The sequence below is a fragment of the Narcine bancroftii genome, chromosome 11 (assembly GCF_036971445.1).
Source record: "Narcine bancroftii isolate sNarBan1 chromosome 11, sNarBan1.hap1, whole genome shotgun sequence".
Lineage (NCBI taxonomy): Eukaryota > Metazoa > Chordata > Chondrichthyes > Torpediniformes > Narcinidae > Narcine > Narcine bancroftii.
This window is the reverse complement of record NC_091479.1, coordinates 78626880-78652220: the sequence shown is the minus strand read 5'-3', so window position 1 is coordinate 78652220 and position 25341 is coordinate 78626880. Positions and strand designations below refer to the sequence as shown.

The 25341-nt window shown below is 41.8% G+C and overlaps 1 protein-coding gene across 12 annotated transcripts in view; it reads right to left on the bottom strand.

Moving 5' to 3' along the window:
• The window catches only part of LOC138745963 (voltage-dependent L-type calcium channel subunit alpha-1C-like), a 488237-nt gene that overhangs the window by 312197 nt on the left and 150699 nt on the right, over window positions 1-25341 (bottom strand). For 11 of the 12 annotated variants that reach the window (XM_069903575.1, XM_069903576.1, XM_069903581.1 and 8 more), the window contains one exon: window positions 15639-15778. In XM_069903575.1, the coding sequence (XP_069759676.1) occupies window positions 15639-15778 (140 nt within the window). Of the gene's footprint in view, window positions 1-10316; window positions 10451-15638; window positions 15779-25341 lie in introns of those variants that run through there. The other variant, XM_069903584.1, reaches the window with a different exon arrangement.

Below are 25341 nucleotides of genomic sequence, written 5' to 3'. Positions count from 1 at the left end.
CCCCCAGGGAAGACTCACACAGTCACAGGGAGAATGTACAGACAGAGCATGATTTGAATCATGGTCCCATTTGCTGGCACTGTACACCAAATGTGCTGCCCCAGGTGGAAAATTTTCAAATAAAAGCGAACAAGATAACTAATGAAAAGGTTAAAAAAAAACAAGGCAAAGGACCAATTGAATTAAAATATTTGGATCTTTGCATTATAGAGCTGATGCAGTACAGATGCTCAAGAGTCAATTTTTTGAAAATGATTTAGTTTTGAACATGCATCAAAAGTAACATCAATTCAGTTGTTCACTGTGTGAATGTGTGTTTATGGAAGGATCAAAAAACACACCACAAATTACAGTGAGTGGACTATTGTAAGGGATAATGAAGGAACACCTATTTCCATATAACCATATAACCACTTACAGCACAGAACAGGCCAGTTCGGCCCTACTAGTCCATGCCGTAGCAAACCCCCACCCTCCTAGTCCCACTGACCAGCACCCGGTCCATACCCCTCTAGTCCCCTCCTATCCATGTAACAATCCAGTCTTTCAAAGTCCAACTGACCAAAAGACACAAAAGATAAAAAGGGGAATTATGAGAAAGTTAATATATTGACCATACACTCCACATAATAGTAGAAAGGATTTGGATTCAGAACATCAAGGTAAGACATGGACATGACTGTCAATTAATTTTGATGACTTAGTATTCATGCACTTTTGGGATTTCTATCCAAAAACCTCTCAGGATTTATTTCAACTTCCTAGTAAATTAAATGAACAGCATTATTATAAAACCAGGTTTGTCAGATCCAAGGTGCATGCTGAGAATTTCATGAAAGAGAGCTGCAATGAACTGTAAATATTAAAGGTGTGGGTGTTTATAACAATAAGCTGCAAAACTGATTTAATAAAATAAGGTGCCTTTTCTGGTCTTTGGTCATTAAATAATTTTATTCTACTATGCCCCAGAAAAAATATACACCTTCTAACTATGTAATTCTCCACTTATTCTGTTTTATGAATTCTAGATTTAAAAGCTAGTATTAATTGTTATAATGTTCTTTATCTGTTTAGGATGACACATGATGCCAGTCCCACTCCATGGAATTTTATGTCCTTGCAATTTTAACCTCATGATATCTTTATTAAAATGGAATTTCTTCATGAACAAACTATTTCAAATACCCATTACATTTGGTCATGTTTAGCTTGCTTAAATATTTTGTACAAGTACCAGCAGCCAACTACCATTCAAACAAAGGTGTCTTAAGTCTGCAAAACTCTTAGAAGTCAATTTGGCATGACACTCACATCTGCAATGGATACCAAAGTAATGAAAAAAAAACAAATATTTTTGCAGAATGCTCACGAATGTGATTGTGTCCAAAAGTAAAGTAAATGACCAGTGCCACTTTCTTCGTCTTGGGAAACTAGTTAATGCTATTATGAGAGAAACTCAATAACATAGAATGCGTTAGTTACTGGTGACCTTCATCTAGACTCAGCATTCAATAACATAAAACACAGTTATATAAAGTGGTATGTATTTCAAATTGTTCCCAACTTTGCACAAATAAGCAAGGCAATACCAAAGAGGTGGGTTCTGACAAGAAGAATGAAATGCAATATTCTTGGTAGGACATTGCAAGGGTTATTTGATTGTATGGATTAATTTTAAAGCCTAGGAAACAGGAGTACACAGTAAAAGCTTAGACAAAAAATGTAAATCACTAGACAAACTAACCAAACAGTAAATAGCTTTGTTTAAACTAACCAATGGAGAGGTACAATAAGCTTGTACGTATGAACTGTTGCTGTAGGTTGTAGCAACAGGCTGAGATTGAAAACTGGAAAATACCTACATACTTTTAGTGTACCTATTAAAGAAAATTAAATAGTACAACTATCTGATTATGAACTCTTTTGTCCTGACAGACCGTCAAGGATAAAACATTGTGATTAAAGTGAAGTACAGCAAAGCCTCTATTTAAAAAGGCTTTTACAAATTCCTGCAAGAATAGACAGTCATCTGTAATTGGAGCATTGAGGACATAGGCCAATAAATACTTTAGCATTTGCAAAGATGATTTAAAATAGTGTTGTGCTAGTAATCCAAGCAAGTTTAGATTGGAATCTGCAAACCTTGTAAACATTATAATTGGAAATCTGGCTCCTTGCATATGTTAGACAGTTAAATTTTCTGTGAAGGGTATTTCTTTTTAGATACAATTTCCACATACCTTACATAAAAACTCTGCACTATTCAACAGAATTTTTGGCCAACAGCCCATTTGTAAAGTCCCTTGGGTTGTCATGGCACAAATGTTTATCCTTCATTGAACAGGAGCAAATGTTGGTACTTGGTCGCTTGCCTGTTATTCTGTAAAAATTTTTATGCAATACTTACCCATAAGATATAACAAAATAAAGCCCCCAGAATCCAGCACCTATGGGGATCAGTAGATGCTGGAGAAGTGTATTTGCAGGGTTGCTTGAGATTGCTTGTTGCGTGATTGACGAACTAACTGCTAGGGGTTGTGATGCCCCGTCAATTAGGCTTTTATTGACTATAGACTAGAGGAGCAACCAACCTCATTGACTGATCATGGCAGGATGAATGGGGAGCAGGCAAAGGGGTTATGGGTAGGATTGGTCTCAGAAGGCGTGTCCAGCTGGCAGCAGCCAATCGCAGAATAACACTGGTTTAGCACAGGGTGCCAATTTTAAACTTTAAGCTTTACCTATTTATTTTCCGCTGGTTGCTTGAATTCTGGATAGCGGGGATTTTTACTGCGTACAGAAACTAAGAATCCAAACGTAGTGTTTGAAATTCATCCTTTGTTTTGACTCGTAAATCTTTTGTCATTGTTTCAATTTGACAAGGCACGTCATAGTTTGGAAATGAATCCCAAGTCTAATCCTATGCTCTGGATTACTTCTGCCATTCTCTCCCTTTTTTTTCTTTTTTCCATCTGATGAAATATCCCCTTACAAAGCTCAGCACTAATTAATTTGTTAATAACCTGCACCGTACCCTTGAACATTTTTCTTGTGTAAAGGGCACTATATAACGATATAAACATAATTCATTTGCTGATTTTGTGTTCACTTCAGAAGAGTTTCTCATTAGGCAAAGTTATAATACTGATGCTGCAAGTTGAAGTACATGCAAAAAGAACACATTTAACTCGACAAATCTGTTTGCACTTTATCTAAAATTCTGAATGAAATATTTTAATGATTCACAATATATAATTTGTATTTAAACACAGACCTAACAAACAAGTGAAATTTGTGCAGATGAGAAAAACCGTTGGTATGACGCGGTGGTCTGATGGGCTCCATTCTTTTCGGAATAATCCGATGACTACAATGTTTTAAACAAAAGACGAGACTGTAGTGGGCGCACAGCACGGTATTGCAAAGCGCCACCGTCAGTTCACAGATTTACCTGGCACATCACGGGCTAGTAGTGCTGGGTGCCAACGTACAGCGAGTGAATCAGATGAAGCCCCTGCCTAGAGGCGGGGCGCTAATGGCTCATAGCTTGAACTGTTCACTAACGAGCAGGGAATAAAAGGTCTGTGTATGTCTGCAATAAACCAGTCTTGAGTTGACTACCTTTCTGTGTGTTTGCCTTTATTTAGTAGCATCTACCATAGTAGCCGCTACAAATTGGTGACCCCCGACGTTAAGGTTCAACGAATTTGAATCATATGGAAAAGGAGGAGATTTCAACAGCAGCGACAACAGCTGCCACCATGACAGTTAATGCAGTTGGGCTTCATTTGCCTCCGTTCTGGACAAATCAGCCTCAAATTTGGTTTCTTCAAGCTGAAACCCAGTTTTGTCTTTGGGGTATAATGGCGGAAGACACAAAATTTTGGCATGTCGTGAGTACATTGGAGGCGGCATTGTGAGTAAGCAAATTTATTGCTCATCCTCCAGCCAGTTTCTTCTTGACACATTGGAACTTACTAGGCATGAGCGTGGCATGCATCTTTTGAACATGGAAGGCCTAGGTGACAAGAATCGATCAGACCTGATGAATGAGATGCTGCCATTGTCAGATGGTCATTCCCATTGACTGCTTTTAGAAACCTTATTTCTGTCAAAACTTCAAACTCACATGGGCATCCCCATTGGTAACATGAATTTCCGCCTTCCCCATGACGTGGCTCAAGAGGCTGACAGGCTCTATCGTATCCTACATAAGAGTCTGCCCAAATACATCCAGGTTTTGCAGCAGAAGCATCTCCCGCATCCAACCAGTCTCCTGTATCTGCAGTTCAATCCAAGAAAGAAGTCGGGAAACGAGAGAGCCGGCTGCCAGTAGTAGCCTTGGCAGCTGGCGTACATACAGGCCTATTGCATCTTCAGGACGATGCGGGTAAGCGCAAATTCCTTGTAGACACAGGTGCTGAACTTAGTTTGCTCCCGCCGACCTATTTTGAAAGGACGCATAAAAAACACCACTTGACCCTGCGAGCGGCGAATGGAACTGCCATTCTAAGTTTCGGCACTAGACAAGTTGCAATTGGAATAGGTGGAACCACGTTCCATTGGAATTGTGTCCTTGCTTCTGTCGCTCAACCCATTTTGGGTGTGGATTTTTTATGTTCCCATGACTTATTGGTAGACATCAAATGCAGAAAATTAGTTCATGCCACCACCTTTCAGACATATCCACTGGCGTGCATCAAGGGGAGAGTTTCACAGCTCGGAATACATACATTACACAAGGACACATATACTGCTCTACTCAACAAAATTCCCCATATTCTTACCCCTAACTTCAATGGCTCAAGAACAGCCCATGGTGTGTCTCATTACATAGACACATCAAGCCCATCGGTCCGTGCCAGAGCTCATCATCTGGCACCTGATAAATTGCGGCAAGCAAAGGCAGAATTTAAAGCAATGGAAGAATTGGGTATCACCTGACACTCAAACAGCATTTGGGCCTCACCTTTGCATATGGTACCCAAGAAGACAGGCGGATGGAGACCCTGCGGTGACTACCGTAGGCTTAATGATGTCACTACACCTGACAGATACCCAATTCCACACATACAGGATTTCACCGCCCACCTACATCATTGCTGCATATTTTCAAAGATTGATTTGGTTAAGGGATAACATCAGATACCGATTCATGAGAATGATATCCCCAAGACAACAATTATTACGCCATTTGGTCTTTTTGAATTCCTCAGAATGCCATTTGGCTTAAAGAATGCCACACAAACTTTTCAGCGGCTTATGGACGCTCTAGGCAGAGATTTAGACTTTGCATATATTTACTTGGACGATATCCTTGTAGCAAGTCAAAATGAGCGAGATCACCGCCTGCATTTGCGCCACCTTTTCCAATGGCTCCAAGACTTTGGTCTGACAATTAACTTTGACAAGTGTCAATTTGGCAAGTCAGCCGTAGAATTCTTAGGGCATAAAATTATAGCAGCCGACATATCTCCATTATCAGGCAAGGTAGACGACATCCGTGCATTCTCCAGACCTGTCACCGTCAAAGGGCTACAGAAGTTTTTGGGAATGATAACTTTTTATCACAAATTTATTCCCGGGATTGCTGACATCCTGTGACCCCTGTTTGACATCATCTCTGCTCCAAACAAAAACATTTCCTGGACTGCAGAGGCAGCATTTATTTCTGCCAAAGAGGCATTAGCCAAAGCAGCAATGCTTGCGCATCCAAATCCTGAAGCTGCTTTGACGCTTAGCACAGATACCTGTGGAACAGCTGTGGGTGCAGTTCTGGAACAATACGTCAATGGCCATTATCAGCCCCTTGCCTTCTTTAGTCGTCATTTAAGACCAGTGGAAATGAAATACAGCGCCTTTGATTGAGAACTATTAGCACTTTCTGGCTATTAGGCACTTTCATTATATCTTGGAAGGTTGACATTTCACCATATTCACAGACCATAAACCGCTCATTTTTGCCATTAGCAAAGTCACAGATCCTTGGTCGGCAAGACAATAACGACATTTGTCCTACATTTCGGAGTTTACTATGGAGATGCGTCATATTTCGGAAAGGACAATCTGGTCGCAGATGTGCTCTCTAGATCAAGTGTGTATCATATTCAAGGTGGAATCAACATTGCTGAACTGACTGTTGAACAATCCATGGATCCGGATATACAGGCATACAGTACAGCGATTACTGGACTTGACATTCAACAGGTGGCACCACAACAAGGTAGTCGAGAACTCCTTTGTGACGTATCATTGGGCTATCTTCAACCATTGGTTCCCATTATCTTGGAGACGGCATCTTTTTGATGACATTCACAATCTAAATAATGTCAAACAAGTACAAAACAAATAATTTCTCAATTTTATTAACTTTCCATTTCTCTTGCTTCTTCTGAAAATGTATCAATGAAGCGAATCATACTAGTGAAACACAAAGACTAGAGATTCTGAGCAAACAATGAGGAGCTCGAGGAATGTAAATGGATCAGGCAACATCCATGGAATGAAATGATCTGTTAACATTTCATATCAGGATCTTTTATTGAGACTATAGTAGGATGGATTGATATCGAGTACATCAAGGGAGTGAGAGAAGCTGGGGAGGGGTGAAGAGGTGATAGCATAATGAGCAAAAGGTGGGAGAGGTAGAGGAAGTGACCATTGTGGGGGTTCGTGGGGGGAAGATTAGAAAGGAAAGTAAGAATGGAAGTAGGTATAGAAGAAATGAAAACTGTGGAACTAGAAAGATGAGGTGGTTTTCTGATCCTAATCTAAAATAATCTCAACTGAAGAGAGACAAGGAGTGAATACCATAGCTTAGGGGTTGCCAGCTTTTAATTTTTTATTTAGATATACAGCATGGTAACAGGCCATTTCGGCCCACGAGTACTTAACGGAGGTGTAGGCTAATTGGGTGGCATGTTACCATGCTGTACATCTAAATTAAAAGTTAAAAGGTTGGCCACCCCTGCCATAGCTTATAACTTAATAGTAATTGCTATTTTATATTCATGACCTCATTTAATGAGGCTTCTCAACAAATTAACACTGAAAGAGTACAATACATAAATGTACAAAAATTAACAAATTGTCAAATACAGAACCACAAATGGCTGAAACAATCAGACCTTCATACTTGTGATTCAGAGATAATATAGACATCAAACAAAGAAATTTTCAAAAGGTTTCAAGAATATCATCATTCAGGTGCCTTGTCGTTTGGCACGGGCAATCATGTCTCTCCATCCGTCACCATCCGAATCGTAGTTGTTGTCTCCCCGTTCTCCTTCGATGAAGACTGCATCTTTGAGTTGAGACTGTAGTCGATATTAAGTTCGTGATTATACAAGGGAAAAATATTGAAGTGGTTTCCCATTTCCTTCTTTAGTTGCAGTGCCCACAGTGGATGGGTGACCCTGGCCATTGATCCGCAGATTCATCTGCCCAGCGTTTTTAATTTTACAACCATGATTTCCAATTTGTAAAATCTGCTTGTTAAAACCGTCCACCATCTGCAATCTATAGCTTAACGTGACCCTGATTGGAGGCTAAACAGATACTACACCTTGCCCAAGTGTGACCTGTAGGCTATCAGATGGAAGGAACTCCTTACACTTCCCTTTGCTGAACAATTGTGCAGCACTAACACCAACTTCAAGAATATACATAAAATAATAAAGATCTTAAGAAAAGTTTCAAGCAGTGATGATTTTAAGGACCACTGGCTATCATGTGTTGAGGTACAAAAGTCAGTTAATGTCCATTTGGATGTCCTCTTTTGCAGTTACTTTATTGAAATCTGGATGGTTAATGAAAATGAAAACTTAATCTTTGGAACTGGGAGACTGGAAATTAATTCAGATTAATCAAGTACATTGAATAAATTTCCTTCACACCTGGAAATGCTCAGTCTTGTAGTTTTACTCACATGCTTTTTCCTCAGCTAGATGTCTCTTCATTAATGATTCATAACTTACTTATTATAGTATAAATACAGTACACTTATTTATTATTCCTAATTCTTCACTAATGAGAATAAAGATTACAGAGAATGAACCAGACTTCATTTAATGAGGCAGAATATCTGTGTCAATGGAAAAATTTTTTCACAGAATCACTGTTGTCGTTTACAGACATTTACAAGGAGTCTTAGTGTCGCTTTTAGCAGAAAATTATACTTAAATCAAGATGAATACAGGAGAACAGCAACACAAATCATCCCGTGTAAAGGTAATGAATGAACAGAAAATCTGCAAGTTTTTCACTCCAGTACAGGAAGTGAGAATATTATTAAAAGTGCATAAAATAAAACGAGCACATATCATTTAATCCAAAGGCTAGGAAAGTAGAACTGAAGGATATAAATGTAAATAATTGGAAAATAAATGTAAAACTCTTATCAGAATACATTACATTACTCAAGAAATGACATTCACCCAGCAGAGAGGGCTATGAAATGGCATTATGCAGAGTACAATGAAACCTGGAGGCAATTACAATGACTGAATAAGAATGGGAAATGTAGGCACATTCCTGTTTGATTCTTGCTTGTCACAATTTTTCCGTGAGCGCAGACGATTGCTAGAAGTATTCAGATCATAAGGATTGGTGTAATATAGATTGTTTGATTATTGTTATGTGTACAGTATATATGGAAAAACTTTACTTTGTGTGTCATCCAGGCAAATCAACCCATATTTAAGTACAGCAGGTGATGCAATAATAAAACAAAAATGCAGAGTATTGTGTTATGGTACATCAAAGAGTACAGGGTATATTATTACAAAGGCAAAGTGCAGGGTGCAGAGAACAGTGCAGTTAAAACAATGCAAGTGCATCATCTTTTATCAATGAAATGTCAATTGAAGAGTTTGATAACAGCAGGAAACAAACTATCCTTGAATCTGTGGGTTTGTGTTTTCAAGCACCAAGCACACATCTTCCGTTCAACAGAAAGTGTGTGTAGGGTGGGGGGGGGGGGGAAGGGAGGAAGAATATGGTCAAGGTGGAATGTATCTTTTAATATATTTGCAGCTTTCCTGAGACAGCATGAGGTATGGGCCAAGTTAGTAGAGGGGAGGCTGGTTTGCATGATGGCCTGTTCTGCATTCCCAACTCTCCAGTTTCTAGTGGTCTTGTGCAGCCCAGTACTCTTGTCAAGATGTAATGCATCTGGACATGGTACCATCTTTGGTGCATCAGAATTAATTGTCCAGAGACCTCAGAGATATGATCAATTTCTTCAGCTTCTGAGGAAGTAGCGTTGTCAGTGCTTTTTCTTGATTGCAGCATCGATGTGCTTAGACCAGAACAGGTTGTTGGTGATATTTACTCTGAAGAACATGAGGTTCTCTACCATCTCTTCGTCAGCACCATTGATACATGTAGTGATTCCACCCCACCCTCGCCACTGTTTCCTGCAGTCGATGATCACTGGCTTCTTTTCCCTGACATTGAGGGAATGATTATTATCCATGCCACCAGATTCCCTGACCCTTGCTGTACTCCTCCTTGGGACCAAAGATAGTCATCTTTAAACTTGATGAAGAAGTTACAGCAGTGTCTGTCCACACACTCACATGTGTGCAGGAGTATAGCAAAGGACTGAATATGCACCCACCCTTATGGGACACCGGTGTGAAGGATTACCATGGCATTTGGATTACTGAGATCTATTTAAGATTACGAAATGCTTGTTTCTGTTTCTTTCTCCCTTCCAACAAATGAACAATCACCACGGAACACGAAGGTCTTTTTGCTTCATTGCATCCTTTTAAAATTCTTTTCCTATCCTCCTATCTGCCCAAATGTCCTAGGGACATCAAAATTGTGCCCACTTCTCTAGCTTCTTCTGGTCCAGATTGGGACTGCATCAGAGTGAATAGGATGCCCCTCAGATCCCTCAAGATTTAAACTTTAATCCTATGGCTTCTAGAATTATCTACCAGAGGAAATAAGATTGACCATTCTCCTAATCCAACTTCTCATAATTTTATAGACCTCTAGGGAATAAAAACCCTGCCTATCCAAGCCTCTTCTTCTAATTCAAGCCCTCAGTTCCAGCAACATGCTGGTGAATCTCTTGTGCGCCCTTTCTTACTTAATGTGGTCTCACCAACAACTTGTACAGCTATATCACAAAGTCTGAACTTCTGTTGTCAATACTCTGTACTCAATTAAGGTAATTATCCCAAATGCCTTCTTAATCACCCTGTTCACCAGAGTTGCCACCTTCAGAAGAGAGCCTGTGTTGGTTTTCTCCTCAACAAAACAATCCAGGGCTTTAGCATTTACTGTGCAAGTAGTGTTTGACTCACCATTGTGAAGCACCTCACACTTGTCAGAGTTAAATTCCATTTGCCATTCCTTGGTCCACCTTCCCAACCAGATCCTGGTGTAAACTTAAATATCCTTCCTCTCTGTTCATTATTACCACTCATTTTGATATCATCTGCAAATTTACGAACCAAAGTCAGACAAAAGAAAGTCAGCAATGAGCTCTGTTATTTTGCAAAAGTCAGGTAATTCTCCACCGATTGAAAAATGTTGGGACATTGGCATTTATATCTGTGGTAAACCCGTTTGTATATTTAACTGTCTGGCCGACTGTACTGTGGTTCCTCCCACAGACTCCTGAAGAAAGGTGACTGTTCCACAGGCCCCTCCCCAGACCTGGACAGTCGACCAGCATGGACGTGCCTCCGTTCTATTGTGAATGAAAGCCTATCAGTTTTACATTACTTCCAATCTTTTGGAGTTATAGATGGTGCATCAATTTTATTCACAATAAATTTTAACAATGGAGCAGAGCCTGAAGCCGGAGAAGTTGGAAATTGATCCTCAATCACCTGAAGCCTCCACCAACTTCCAACTCTGGCTGTGTTACTTCAAAGCGTTCCCGCAGGCATCATCTCCCATTATTCAATCAGAGGACAAACTGCAGGTACTACACTCTGGGTTGAGTCCCTAGTATACACAATGATCAGGGATGGCGCATTGTACCCGGAGGCAAAGTACGTTCTGAAAGACCAGTACTTAAGGAAAGTAAAAGTAAATGAAGTGAATGCGAGACACTTTCTGCCTACTCGAAAACAGCGACTTAGGGAATCAAGCGTTGAGTACCTCTGGGCCCTACGAACTCTCAGACAGGCCTACAATTGCAAGACCATGATGGCCGCAGAGAACACAGAGGACACGATTAGAGACACATATGTTGCAGGCATCAACTCCAACTACATCCATCAGAGTCTGTTGGAGCAAGGCGAGTTCAATTTATGGAGGGTGATCAAACTGGCAGGTATACTGGAGGTAGCTCTCCAGAATATGGAAGCCTACTCGGCCAACAATACAGCCCCCTCATGGTTTCACTGAGTGCCGCCATCTTGGGATGCACCGCCACTGCCACGTACCGCCAGTGATCCAACCATGGCCCCTGTACTCCGCGAGAAACTAACACCATTATCACCACATCCCACCAGCAATCCAACCATGGCTGCTGTATCCCGTGAGCACCCGGCGCTACTCTGTGGTCTGATCAAACACCCAAGGAAATGCTGCCCAGCGAAAGATGCGGTTTGCTCCGACTGCAGGAGGAAAGGACATTATGTGAAGGTGTGCAAATCAAAGTCACTCCAACCCAGCAGCACCACGTATGGGCTGCCATCTTAGACCCCACCATCTTCGAGACCCAGCAGCATTGCATGCGAGCCATGGGGGCTGCCATCTTGGATGCCACCATCTTGTGACCAGACACACAAACTCTCTACCACAGCTACAGTCAGCAACCCGACACTGGCCTCCATCATGCTGAATCAAAGTAGCCTTCACCAATTCACCAGATCGCTGATGGACATACAGGTAAATGGCCATATGACGAGCTGTCTGTTCGATAGTGGGAGCACAGAGCTTCATTCACCTTGACATGGTGCAGTGCTACTCCCTTGCGGTTAGCCCAATAAGTCACAAACTCTCCTTGGCCTCAAAGTCCCATGTGGCTGATGTTCACAGCTACTGCGTAGTGACCCTCACAATGTGGGGTACAGAATACAAAGACGGCTGTGGTTGAATTGCTGCTGTGCATCTGGGACTTGACTTTCAATGCCACCTTATGGGCCCCACCTCCCCCCTCACTGTCTGTAACCGCCCACTGCGCTCCACCAGCAAAACCCCCTGGCCTCTTCCCCCACCATTTGCACCCAGCGACCCGAAGCTTGCCCACGGCGCACAACCTGCAGCCTCTCAAGATCATCCCTCCACTACTGTTTGTCAATCTCATGGTAATCCCGTTGCCACCAAAAATAGGGATGCAGTGCCGGGGACAGGGCCTTTATTCAGAAGTGCCGCAGCTACTCAGTGAAGGGATGATTGAAGCCAGCAGCAACCCCTTGGGAGCCCAAGTGGTGATGGTGAGGAATGGGGAGCAAAACAAAATGGTAATTAACTACAGTCAGACCATTAACAGATATACACAGCTCTACGCATATCCTCTCTTCGGTGCATTCGATATTGTAAACCAAATCACACAATATCAGATTTTCTCCACCATCGACCTGAAGTGAGCATACCACCAGCTCCCCATCCATCCAGAGGACCGCCGATACACTGGTTTTGAGGGAGATGGTTGCCTTTTCCGTTTCCTGAGGGTTCCCTTTGGCGTCACAAACAGGGTCTTGGTCTTCTAGTGAGAGGTGGACCAAATGAGCTGCAGGCTACATTCCCGTATCTGGACACCGTCACCATTTGCAGCCATGACCTGCCAAACCATGACACCAACCTCCAAAAATTTTTCCACACTGCCAAACTCCTTAACCTCACGTACAATAAGGCTAAATGCATATTTTGCACAACCCACCCTATCATCCGTGACTGCATCATGGAGAACAAAGTCATTGGCCCCGACCCTGACTGCGTGTGCCCTCTTTTGGAACTCCTCCTTCCCCTCGGCCTCAAAGCCCTGAAAAGGTGCCTAGGCTTCTTTTCCTACTATGCACAGTGGATCCCCAATTATACAGACAAGGCTCACCCCCTCATTAAATTCACCTCTTGTCCCCAGACATCAGAGGCCCATGCAGCTTTCAGCTGCATCAAGGCAGGCATTGCCAAGGCTATGATGCACGCCGTAAATGAATCCACCCCATTCCAGGTGGAGAGCGATACATCCGACTTTGCTCTGGCTGCCATACATAACCAGACCAGCAGACCCATCGCCTTCTTTTCCCACACCCTCCAGGGCCCTGAAATTCGACACTCCTTTGTCGAGAAGGAGGCCCAAGCCATTGTTGAGGCAGTACAGCACTGGAGACACTACCTAGCTGGCAAATGATTTACCTTGTTGACTGACCAATGGGCTTTCATGGTTTAACAACCAGCAGTGAGGTAAAATCAAAAACACTAAGATATTCAGGTGGAGAATTGAACTTTCCACCTACAATTATGTTATCTTGTACTGGCCCAGGAAACTCAATGAGCCCCCAGATGCTCTATCCCATGCAACGTGTACCGTTGCACAAATAGACCGATCGCAAATCATCCACAATGATCTGTGCCACCTTGGAGTCACCAGATTCTTCTGCTGGCAAGATGTCCTCTCTGAGGCATTCCACTCAATCAGATCACTCCTATGTACTGCCACCAATGTCATTCCACATGAAAGAATGCTTTCCTTCCCCAGGAAGCCTGCAGCAGCAACAATGCTGCCAGCCTGACTGATGTCCCCAGGAGCAGTCCTATTCCAGAAGCACATGAGGAGCCATAAGACCAACCCACTGGTCGAAAGGGTCCACCTCCTCCAAACCAGCTCCCAATACGCCTACGTAGCATACCCTGATGGGAACGAGGACACAGTCTCCGTTAGGGATTTGCCATCCTCAGGGGTTCCGGAGACTATTACCGATCATCCCTCAACCTCCCTCACCCATCATGCACCAGGGCCATGTCATGTTACCCAACCCCAAATGGATGGCATGCCAGACTCGTCGTCATGCATCCATCAAATCAATGCTGACTACAGGTACACAATCCTTTATCCAGAACCCTTGGGGAACAGTGTGTTCCGAATTTCGGATTTTTCTGGATTTCAAAACAAAAGCCAGCTGCCCCAGATTTAAGCCCATCCAAATGATGCTGCCGTATCCACCCCCTTCCAGTCGTGCTGGCATCTCTCTCCCCTTCACCCACCCGAGTCGCACTGCTGTCTCTCCACCTCCACCCAGCCATGCTGCTGTCTCTCTACCCCCTCGCCCACCCAAGTCGCGCTGCTGTCTCTCCCCAGCGCCCCCCGCCCAACCTAGTCGCGCTGCTCTTTCTCTCTCCCTCCGCTGAACCAGCACCAGGAAAAAAATGCTGGTTTTTGGAGCTTTCCGGATTTTAGATGTCCAGATAAAGGATTGTGTACCTGCACTGCATACTGGCATCCCAGACCATCCAGGAACCCATCGCTGCGACGCAGCCAGTACTACGATGGTCACAGCGGCAGATCAGACCACTGAAAGACTTAATTTATAATAACATCTAATGCACTTCAACCTGCCGAACTCTTTTTAAAATACAAGAGGTGAATGTGGCAAACCCTAGTTTGTATATTTAACTGTCTGGGCACACCCAATGGCTGACTGTATGTGTGGTTCCTCCCACAGACTCCTGAATAAAGGTCACTGTTCCACAGCCCCCACCCCAGTCCTGGACAGTCGACTAGCATGGACTTGCCTCCATTCTATTGTGAATAAAAACCTATCAGTTTTACATAACTTCCAGTCTTTTGGAGTTATTGATGGTGCATCAATACCTAGAGAGCATGAATGAAGAAACTTTGGCTACAATTGTATATAGTTAAACCTCTACCTGCTGATTGGAGTGGTCAGTAAATGCAGCCCAGTCAGGAAAAGACAGGAATGTTGTTCATGCAAAAGGCAAACAAGCAGGTGCTAGGTTAATCAATAAATGGACAAAATGCCCAAACTTGGGGGGGGGGGCATGGGGGGCTAAATCCTCCAATTCCTATGTTTAATTTGTGCTCAGATTAAAAAAAGGAAATAGTTTTCCCTTGGGACATAATGATTCAGGAGAAGAAACTGTTCATTATGCTAATAATGTAAGCATTATTGAAAGTGACAACAAAACAAAGAATTATCCTCACCCATGCTGCTCTCTTCTGACATGGTTCTTATATGACAAGTGCTGCTTGTCGAAGTAACCACTTTTATCCCCTCTCTTCAGGGATAATGTATTGGGAATCTTCAATTTTTGGGAACCAAATCTCTCCTTGTCCACAACTCTTCTATCAAAATTTCCAGAGAACAGTACAACTTGGGTGAACCTTGACTCCCTTTTAACCTTACACACTATTCTTCCATTGGTGAAAGCAAATGTATTGCAAATCGGTCTCTGGACTATCAGGTGAAAAATGGGCAGATTGACTCATTTAGCAACATGCCTACCTGATGGAAATTATGTATTTGTCCTCAAGCTTTTATTTGACAGGATTGATGTTTACCAAGTCTCCCTAAAACCTACATTATGTTAAATCCCCCAATTTTTTTGTTATTTTAAGTCTTAGATTTAATGTATTAATATATCAAACACAATGAAATTCAAACAATGCAGAATTGAATCCTATAACTGTACCTTATTGAAATACTTACTAGGAACCCCAGAAACTAGGCGTAATGGTCGTAGGACTCTGAAAGCTCTTAAAGCTTTGACATCAAATCCAGCAGCTTTCCCTCCAATTGGATTAATTCCCTCTGCTTTGGTCACTTGTTCTAAAATAGCACTAAAAAGCCTATAAGAAAAAAAAGCATCCTTTATCAAGAACATGGTTATACAAAATGCCCAATCTATTTTACCCAGATAATCTACTTTTGCTCAGATCATTTAACCAATGGCAGTCAACAAGAAAGAAGTGCTTATCTGACTTGACTTGAAGTGCATTCACACAACTTCAGAATGCCCCAAAGAACTTCACAAGTATAATACAAGCACATAGCATGAAACTTGTGTACAACAAGAACTCTTATAAAACAATCAGATAGTTGCATAGAAAATATTATTTTCATTGACTTGCACCTCTTTGAGTAATTCAAGGGAGGATAAATGAAGTCTGTTACAAGTAGTCTGGCATTTCTGACAAAAGAGTTCAAGGTTGATCTCTGCAAGCAATACAATGAATTAGTATGAATGCCTGGTCTTTGGAGGAAGCATTCAATGCAGGCAAATGCCACTGCCACTCTTTCTGCTCTTGTGAAGGAATAGTTGATGTCTTTGCTCATTGACTATAAACCTTGGTGACTTTACCAGTGCAAAGGTCAGCAGAAAACTGTAAGATGTATCAAACATCAGCAGCAGAAGCCTGGAATAACCCCGAAGCTAAGCTAAGAGTGATTATGAACTTTACTGCCAAAAGCAGAGCGGGATAAGCACACATTTGAAACTAGAGAGTTCCCATGTTACAGATCTCAGTGAGGATTAAAAACAGATTAAAAAGCACAATTCAGTGTTGGTAAAGATAACTGTTTTAGAATCTTGGTTCTCTGAATTTTGTGTGATATGCAGAACAAATGCACCAAGATTTAATGGATCCGAGCATTTAATCAAATGGCTCCTGTAGAAGGACTTTGGAAACTTCTACGAACAAGAGAGCAGCCAACTATCTACATTATTTTAAGAGTTTGAAGCCTAAAGCAATAATTCACCTTTACTGCCAATACTACAACTATTACATTATTCACCATTAATAGTTATATAAACTTCTTAAATATAATAATTTGCAATTTAAGCTGCACCACAAATATTTTCACTTTCAAGGATCCTCTCAGTGGTATTGAAGAGATGAATGCCTTCCTAGTGTCTGCTATAAAACATAACAAGAATTCTTGTGATTATTCAGGCCATGTCTACAGATTCCTTGTGTTTTAATATGACATCATCTTGCAGATCATTTTAGATCCACAGCTATTGGTCATCCATTCGTGTAATCATGGTAATTAAATGCAAATAGCACAAGATTTAACTGAAGTAATAATAACGAAAATAAATGCCGATAATACTTGGCTAATCAGTGAAAAAGAAACAAGAGTTCACATTTAAGGTTGAAATTTAGAAACGGGCTTATCTAAAGTTGCAGCAAAAAAAGGAGGAAAATCTGAAATGAACAAGAACATTACGAAAGCCCCAAAGGTCAGCCAGCAACAACAGAGGGAGAAAAAGTGATGAAGGTCAGAACTTGCCAGGGACTGAAACACAAAAAAAAATCTGCAAAGTCCAGAAATCTGAGAGGGTGATGTTGAAGAATATCACTCCTGTCCGAGAAGCGATGTGGATCCACTCCAGTTGGCCGACCGCAGCAACAGATATACAACAGATGTCATTTCACTGGCTCCATACTATACCCTGGAGCACTTGGACAGCAAGGATACAACATATTAGGATGCTATTTATTAACTACAGTCTGGCATTCAACACCATCATTCCACAGAAAAACAGAACACTACAGCACAGAAACAAGCCACTTCAGCCTTTCTAGTCTGGGCCAAACCATTTTTTTTGACTAGTCCCCCTGGCCTGCACCTAGCCCATAGCCCTCCATACCCCTCACATCCATGTACCTGCCCAAATTCTTCTTAAATATTAAAATTGAGCTCCCACCACTCACTGGGTGAAGATGTTCCATGTCATATTCGCCCTAAACTTTTCCCCTTTCATTCTTAACGCATGTCCTCTGGTTTGTATCTCACTTACCCTCGGAAGGAAACATCTACCTAAATTTACTGTGTCCATCCCCCTCATAATTTTAAATACTTGTATCAAATATCCCCTTATTCTTCTATGCTCCAGGGAATCAAGTCCTTTCCCAGTAGCTCAGTTCCTGAAATCCAGGAAACATCCGAGTAAATTTTCTCTGCACTCTTTCAATCTTATTGTTATCTTTCCTGTAATTAGGTGACCAAAACAGCGCACAATACTCCAAGTTTGGCATCTCCGAAGTCTTATACAACTTTACCATAACATCCCAACTCCTAGACTCAATACTTTGATTTATAAAGGCCAATATGCCAAAAACTCTCTTTACACCAGTGATGCCACTTTCAGGAAATTATGTATCTGTATTCCCAGATCCTTCTGTTCTACTACACTGTTCAGTTTCCTACTATTTACCTTGTGAAGTGCAACACCTCACACTTGTATATAATAAATTCCACCTGCCATTTAAGCCTATTTTTCCAGTTGGCCCAGATCCCCCTGCAAGCTTTGAAAACCTTCTTCTCAGTCCACAACCCCTCCAAACTTAGTGTCATTGACAAACTTGCTGATCCAAATGACCACATTGTCATCCAGATCATTGATATAGATGACAAACAACACTGATCCCTGAGGCACACTACTAGTGAGTAATCACTCTGCTGAGTAATTCCAGCATTCTCTGCTTTTAGTTCAGATTTCAAGCATTTGAAATGGACTGCGATGGAGATGTGAGAATGTGTCATGCCATACTATACATAGGCTGGCATACAATTGCAGCCCATTGACCTCTTCTATTTCTGGCAAGTTCAAGGTGCCAAAGATGAACCACAATTTGACAGATGTCCTTTATGTTATGATGAAGGATTCTACTGAACACAGTAGGATTAGCTTACTCCTGATATCTTTAATTCACTTTTTCTGAAGATGTTACACAATACAATAAAACCCCTGGTATTTCAATATTCAAACAACTGGCAAAAAAATTTGAGGAAAATAAATTTAAAAATGTAAATAAATAAAAATAAAATGCTAGGTTAAAATATGCAAGTTTAAAATTGTAGAAGTAAATGTTCTCTGAAATAACACCCAAGTCTCTGGTGAAGATGGGAACAAATACTTAGCAGGCGGAGGGCCTTGGTTGTTCTTTGCTCATAGCAGCTATTTGAATAAAGTTGTGTGAAACAGCAAAAGTGATGCCCAGGATGAAGAGCTGGTTGATGCTGCTCATGTTGGGGTGACTCTCTTAAGTGTCTCCTTATCCCTGCTCAGTAAGAGTTGTCCTGGTCAGAGAGTTTATCTGTAAACTTGGGGGGGGGGGGGGATGGGTGTAATTACATATAACTTTATTATTCGCCTTTCGGGAGGCTCTGTGGAAGGGAAGGAACCTGCAGATGCAGCAACGGCTGAATGTTTTCAAAGAATCTGAAAATTGTAGTGCTATTGATCAACCACATTAGACCGAGAGTTGTGATTAATAGGCTTTAATCACCGTAAGACATCAACACACTTCACATGTTGCTGTCCCGGCTTCAAGACAGGTACTGAGGGAGGAGTATGGGCGTAACTGCCTTTATAGGGTTTTCTGGGAGGGAAAAGTCACAGGTGAAGGGGGAGGCCAGTACATACATACAGTGCTTGCATTAAGGATTATTCATGCAAGTGAAGCTCATTTGGTGTAAGTACAGTATCATATTTTTGTCTTTTACCGCGTTTATTCATAATGCAGAAATATTAGTTAATGTGGTAATAATAACAAGTTTATTGTTATACATATTGTAATAATGCACCAAAATTCTTGTTTGCTGCAGCTGGAAAGGTATTTTGTAAAAATAAAATTACGAAAACAACTAAAGAAACAACTACAATTATATAATTAAATTAATCCCAGCGCCACAGGGGCGCACAGTTGGGGAAGGACTAATAGTTTGAAGTCTGTGAACGTGATGCCCTGGACTTTCAGGGTCACCACCCAATACCCCTTTACCCCGGTCAAGTGCGATCTGGTCACCAATGAAATCCTCTGAGCAGTGGGGAGAATAGCCAGTCCGCAATGGTGGGCCAGGTCTGGGTCGGTAAAACTGTCAGTTGACCCAGAGTCAAACAAGCAATTGGTACAGTGTCCATGCACTTTAATCAGTTCCATTGCTTTTGTGAGTGGATGGGGGCAGTCCTGGTCTAGGGTCACTGATGCAGTAACTTTTAAAGGGGACAGTGGAGTTCTATGTGCGTGTGGTGACATCACAGAAACAGTCAGGCCGGAGCAGTCAGCGTCAAGGAGTTGGTCCTGCTGCCTGCAGCTTGCTGGGGGTGTCAGCCAGCCAACTGTAAGTGCTGGGGGTTGCTGCTTTCTGTCGGCAGTTGGGCAGTCATCGGCGGTCGCGGCGGTGGGTACCAGGTCAGTAGCATCAGTCACAGCTACATGTCCCTGGTCGCCAGCATCGGTGGGTACCGGGTCAGTAGCGTCGGTCGCGACGGCAGGTACCTGGTCGGCTGCCTAAGTGGTGGCGGGTCCCCAGTCGGCAGCATTGGTAGCGGCGGTGGGTGTGGCGTGTCCTGGGTCGGCAGCGGCGGCGGGTCCCTGGTCAGCTGTGTCAGTGATGGTGGCGGCAGGCTCGGTTGTGATGGCGGCAGCGGGTCCCTGGTCGGCAGAAGCCGTTGAAGTTGGGGCTGGGGCCTGGTCGGACGTTGCTTCATGAGGGAGGGTGAAGCAGGCTAACCTCATTGTGGCAAGGGTGGGTTGTACCTTCTGCGATCGGTGTCTGCCCCGTGACATCAGGCGCTGCCGTGTGGTGGAGCCCTCGCTCTCATTGGACAAGAGCTCTGAGGAAGAAATGTTTGAATGGGAGGGGGGCGGTTGGTCTTCACACAAGGCACTGTGTTTGATGGTGGCCATTTTGGAGTGACAGACTACAGCAAAGTGCCCATTTTTAAGGCACTTCTGGCACCTGGCTTTTCTCGCCAGGCACTGGGACCTGCTATGCTTGTCCCTCCCACATAAATAACACTGGGGTCGCATCGGACAGCATAGCGGCAGCTGACAGGCGTTGGTGTGCTGGGTGGTAGTAGGGTTGAGTAAGGACATCCTACTCACATCAGAGCGTGGGTCCAGCCCTGAGAATACACGTCCATACTTAAGACCACATCCTCCATTGTCTCTGCAATCCAGATCACGTCCTCTAGGTTTTCTCCCCCATGCTCTAGCAAGCGCTGCCTCACCTCATTCGATCGGACCCCGGCCACGTAGGCATCCCGAATGAGGTCGTCTGTGGTCTCCGCAGCAGTTCTGTTTGAGCAAACACAGTCCCTGTCCATTGTCCTTAGTGCTTGAATACAAGCTCTACAGGGCTCACCAGGCTGTTGCCTCCTTGTCACTAGTTTGTACGGAGCATAGACCCTGTTCACCGGTCACTTGTAGAGCCCTTTCAGCACCTTCATAGCTGCGGCGTAAGTGGTCACGTCCTGGATGCTCTGGTAGACTCTTGGGGACACCATAGTCATCAATATTAGTAGTCAATGGTTGTCCTCTATCACGGCAGGGTCAGAGAGTTGTAAGTTTCTTTCGAAGCACCTCACGCAGTGCTTAAAGTCATTCGAGGCTATTGCCGACTGTGGGTCGATGTCAAGGCGTTCCAGCCGTAGCATACACTCCATCCCTTTAAAACTTTCTAGTTAATAAAACTGTAGAGCGCATCGAAAGAATCAAAGGCTTATTGATCCAAACCAAGGCTTTTATTAACTAGAAGACTGGAGCGTATCACATGTAGGTCGACCAGTCCAGAATGACCTGGTCTGGCAAGGAGGAACCCTTTAAGACCTGCCAGTAGGCGTGGCTACACTCTCAGCCAATCACAATCATCCTACACTACATATATATATATTTTATATACACACATTGGTGATAGAATCTGTACTATCACAATAGATCAGCTCATGATTGAATGGTGGAACAGATTGGATTGACTGAATAGGCTATTTCTGCTCCTATGTCATACAGTGTTATTTTCTTATAACTTTTGACAATGTGAGCCAAAGGGCCTGTACAGTGCTGTAGATTTCTATGCTGAATACCATTTAGCTAAGCTATGCCACCTCTTGGAGCAATCCTGGTATAGATTGTTTCTTTGTACTTATTCTCTCCCAAAGAACGACCAACACAACCCTGATTTGTCTTTCACCTATTTTCACAGGAATAATTTATAAATCATCAATTAACTTAACCACCAGCATCTCTTTGTGGGGCGACCACAATGCCCTAGGGAAACCTACACGATTACAGGAAAAATTTGTAAACTGCACTTATAGAACACCAGAAATCTGTAATAAATCTGGGTCACCGAAGTTCTCTTGCAGCAACACTTTGTTGCCCTTTACAGCAATATAATTTGAGTGGCCTTTGCAACTCCTTTCACTATGTTGATGAATGTTGTTATTGAAATTCACCGACACTGCTTTGAGGAATCCCAGTGATCTCTTAATGTGAGAATCCACAAAACTTTTTATTGATATGCAATACATGATATTACAATCTTGATGATGGAGATAAAGGACTTTGGCCCAAAATTGAGAAATAGTTGAATGTGAAGGTTGTCCCAGTAGAAATTTGCGAAAGCATGTAATACCAAAGATAATAATTAATGCCTCCTTTTCAATTTTTGCATATTCATATTTACTGTCAGAGTACATTCATGACATCACATAAAACCCTGACATTCTTTTTCCTGCGGTAACTGCAAACTATATTCAAGATAAAGAAGATATGTATATAAAAGAAAGAAATCTAAACAAACTGTGCAATACAGAAAGGAATATAATTATCAGTCACATGATGGGAGCTGAGTCGTGAGCAGTAACCACAGAGAGCTCCCAGATAGAAAAGAAAAAAGACACAGAAAACTGCTGAAAAAGACCAAAATAATTCAAGAAAACAAAACATAGGAGGGGAGAAAAGACACAAAGGAAGAAAAATAGACAAACACCAAAAGGAGCAGTTGAAGAAAAAAAAGCAATGCTTGCAGTCGAGCCAGCCCGCCTTGTGGTGCCCAAAATGGCGGAAGAGACCAGAGGCCAGCGCTGGAGAAGAGGAATGAAGTGGAGGAGAGCCCCCTCGTTCTGCTCTTTCTAAGAAAGCAGGTGGAGGGGATTCAAAATCAGGGGGTGAAGATGTTTACCCCTCCCTCCCTGAGAATGGCCAGAGGGGGGAGCTGGGAACTGACCAACGGGAGAAGCGATCAGCAGAACCACAGGAAGTCAGGGATGTCACCTGCCATCATCTTTTGCTTTTCTATTTTTGTATGAAACACACTATACAATATATTACACATAGAAGCTTCATATTATTTTACTGTCCCATTATCTCATTCAGTCAAAGATATTCCCTTTATTCTATCCCATCACTCTCCCTACTTGGAGAGTGGTCAAAGGGACCCATTGCACCATTCATCAAGGAGCAATATTCCACTGTAACTGGAAGAATGCACGTCTCTTTAAAATTATCCAGCCAATATCACACTTCCAATGCTAAATGCGAGCAACTGCAAGAACTTAAACAAAATCAGGAGAAACATACAGAATGTAATGAAACACACAACTAAAAAAGCCTTGTTTACTGAATATTACAACTCAGCATCTTGACTTTCATGATCAGCATTAGGTGACCCACAATGTTATTAGACAGCAAAAGCATGTAGTATTTGGTTCAAAAGGTGGAAAGCATTTTTTCCATTGAAAATGAAGTGATACCATCCAATTAATGAGCACATAAATAAGTCAAAATTAATTTTACGGATGGAAAATGAATCTAGGTAGTTCACTTTAGAATTCAATTTGGGAACTTGCTGCTTTACACCTGCAATGTTCAATCAAATACATTGTGTTCCCACAAATTAATTTGAAAACAATAGAAAATGAGAAGACAACATTTATTCCATAAAAGAAAATAAATTAAAATTGGATTTAAATATATGAAGCATGTCGAATTTTTCATCATTTTGTTTTTTTAAATGGCCCAATATATGGGTGCATTTTTAATGGAAAGTGAACTTGGTAATCAGGATTATTTGGAGAAAGGGAGTGAAGAAATAATTTGAGGATAAAAACCATATATAATTAGAATATATTTTTGTCACTTATTTTATGTCAGCAGACAGGAGGAAGATTGAAAACTTGGCTGAATGTTGCACCAACAACCAGACACTCAATGTCACCAAAACCCAGGAGCTGAATATTGATTTCAGGAAGGGAAAACCAGAGGAGTACCATCAATGATCATTGGGGGAAATCAGAGGTGGAGAGGGTGAGCAAATTTAAATTCTTAGGTGTTACTATCTCGTAGGATCTTTCCTGGACCGAACAAAGTAATGGCATTATGAAGAAAGCACCTGAACTTCCTCAGGAGTTTGCAGAGGTTTGGTATGACATCACTAACCTTGGCAAATTTCTACTGATGTGTGGTGGAAAGTGTGCTGACCAGCTGCATCACTTCCTGGTATGGGGACACCAATATCCCTGAGCAGAAATCCCTGCAAAAGGTAGTGGACACAGCTCAGGACATCATGAATAAAACCCTCTCCACTATCGAGAACATCTGCATGGACAGCTGACGTCAGAGGGGAGATCCAATCATCAAGAATCCATATCCCCAGCACACTCTCTGTTTTTGCTGCTACCATCTGGAAAGAGGAGTAAGTGCCACAAGACTCGCACCACCAGGTTCAAAAACAGCTACTATCCCTCCACCATCAGACTCTTCAACAACAAATTCAATCAGGGACCCAGTTAAGGACTCTTACTTTTGTACTTCATTGATATTTTTTTCTCTCTGTATTGCACAATTTGTTTACATGTGTATACGGAGTACAGTTTTTTTTTTGCATCACCAATAAGTGGCAATTCTGCCTTGCCCTCAGGAAAAAGAATCTCAGAACTGTATGTGAAGTCATGTATGTACTCCGACAATAAATCTGAAATCTGTTTACTGTCTTTTTTTATATATATAATAGTCCAATTTGAATTAATAACTTTAAAATTTTGTTTCACCCTGACTAAAACTGACATCTTGGCAATATAATTTGAAGCATTTTATTGTAAACTAGTACTGAACAAATAGAAAATAGCTAATTTGTCTAATTACATTAGATTTTTAATTGCTAACTGTTTGAGTATAATTATAACTTATTTAGTTTATAAGATAAACAAAATAATGCATCTTTTCCTGTTATTTTTATTGATTTTAATATTAATTGAAGTTTTGTTGAGCATTTATGAACAGGCTTTCCAAGTATATTGCACAAGATATCAAAAGTGCCTCATGAAATATCAAGCATGAAGTTACTTTGTCTATTCTTCATGCATTATTTTTCATTTTATATTTTAAAATATAAACCTCCAGATTTAAGGCCATTTTATTTCCTGCTGTTATCAGACTCTTACATGGATTGCACAGTTTTTTTTCCTTCCAATTGCATTTTTCTCTATACCCTACATGATATTTTTGTACCTTTCTCAGTTTCGCGCACCATTTGACTTATAGCATCACTACTCCCTTCACTCTTCTCTTTTCTACTTATTTATTTATTATTATTACACTATGACTTTGCTGGAATAGCA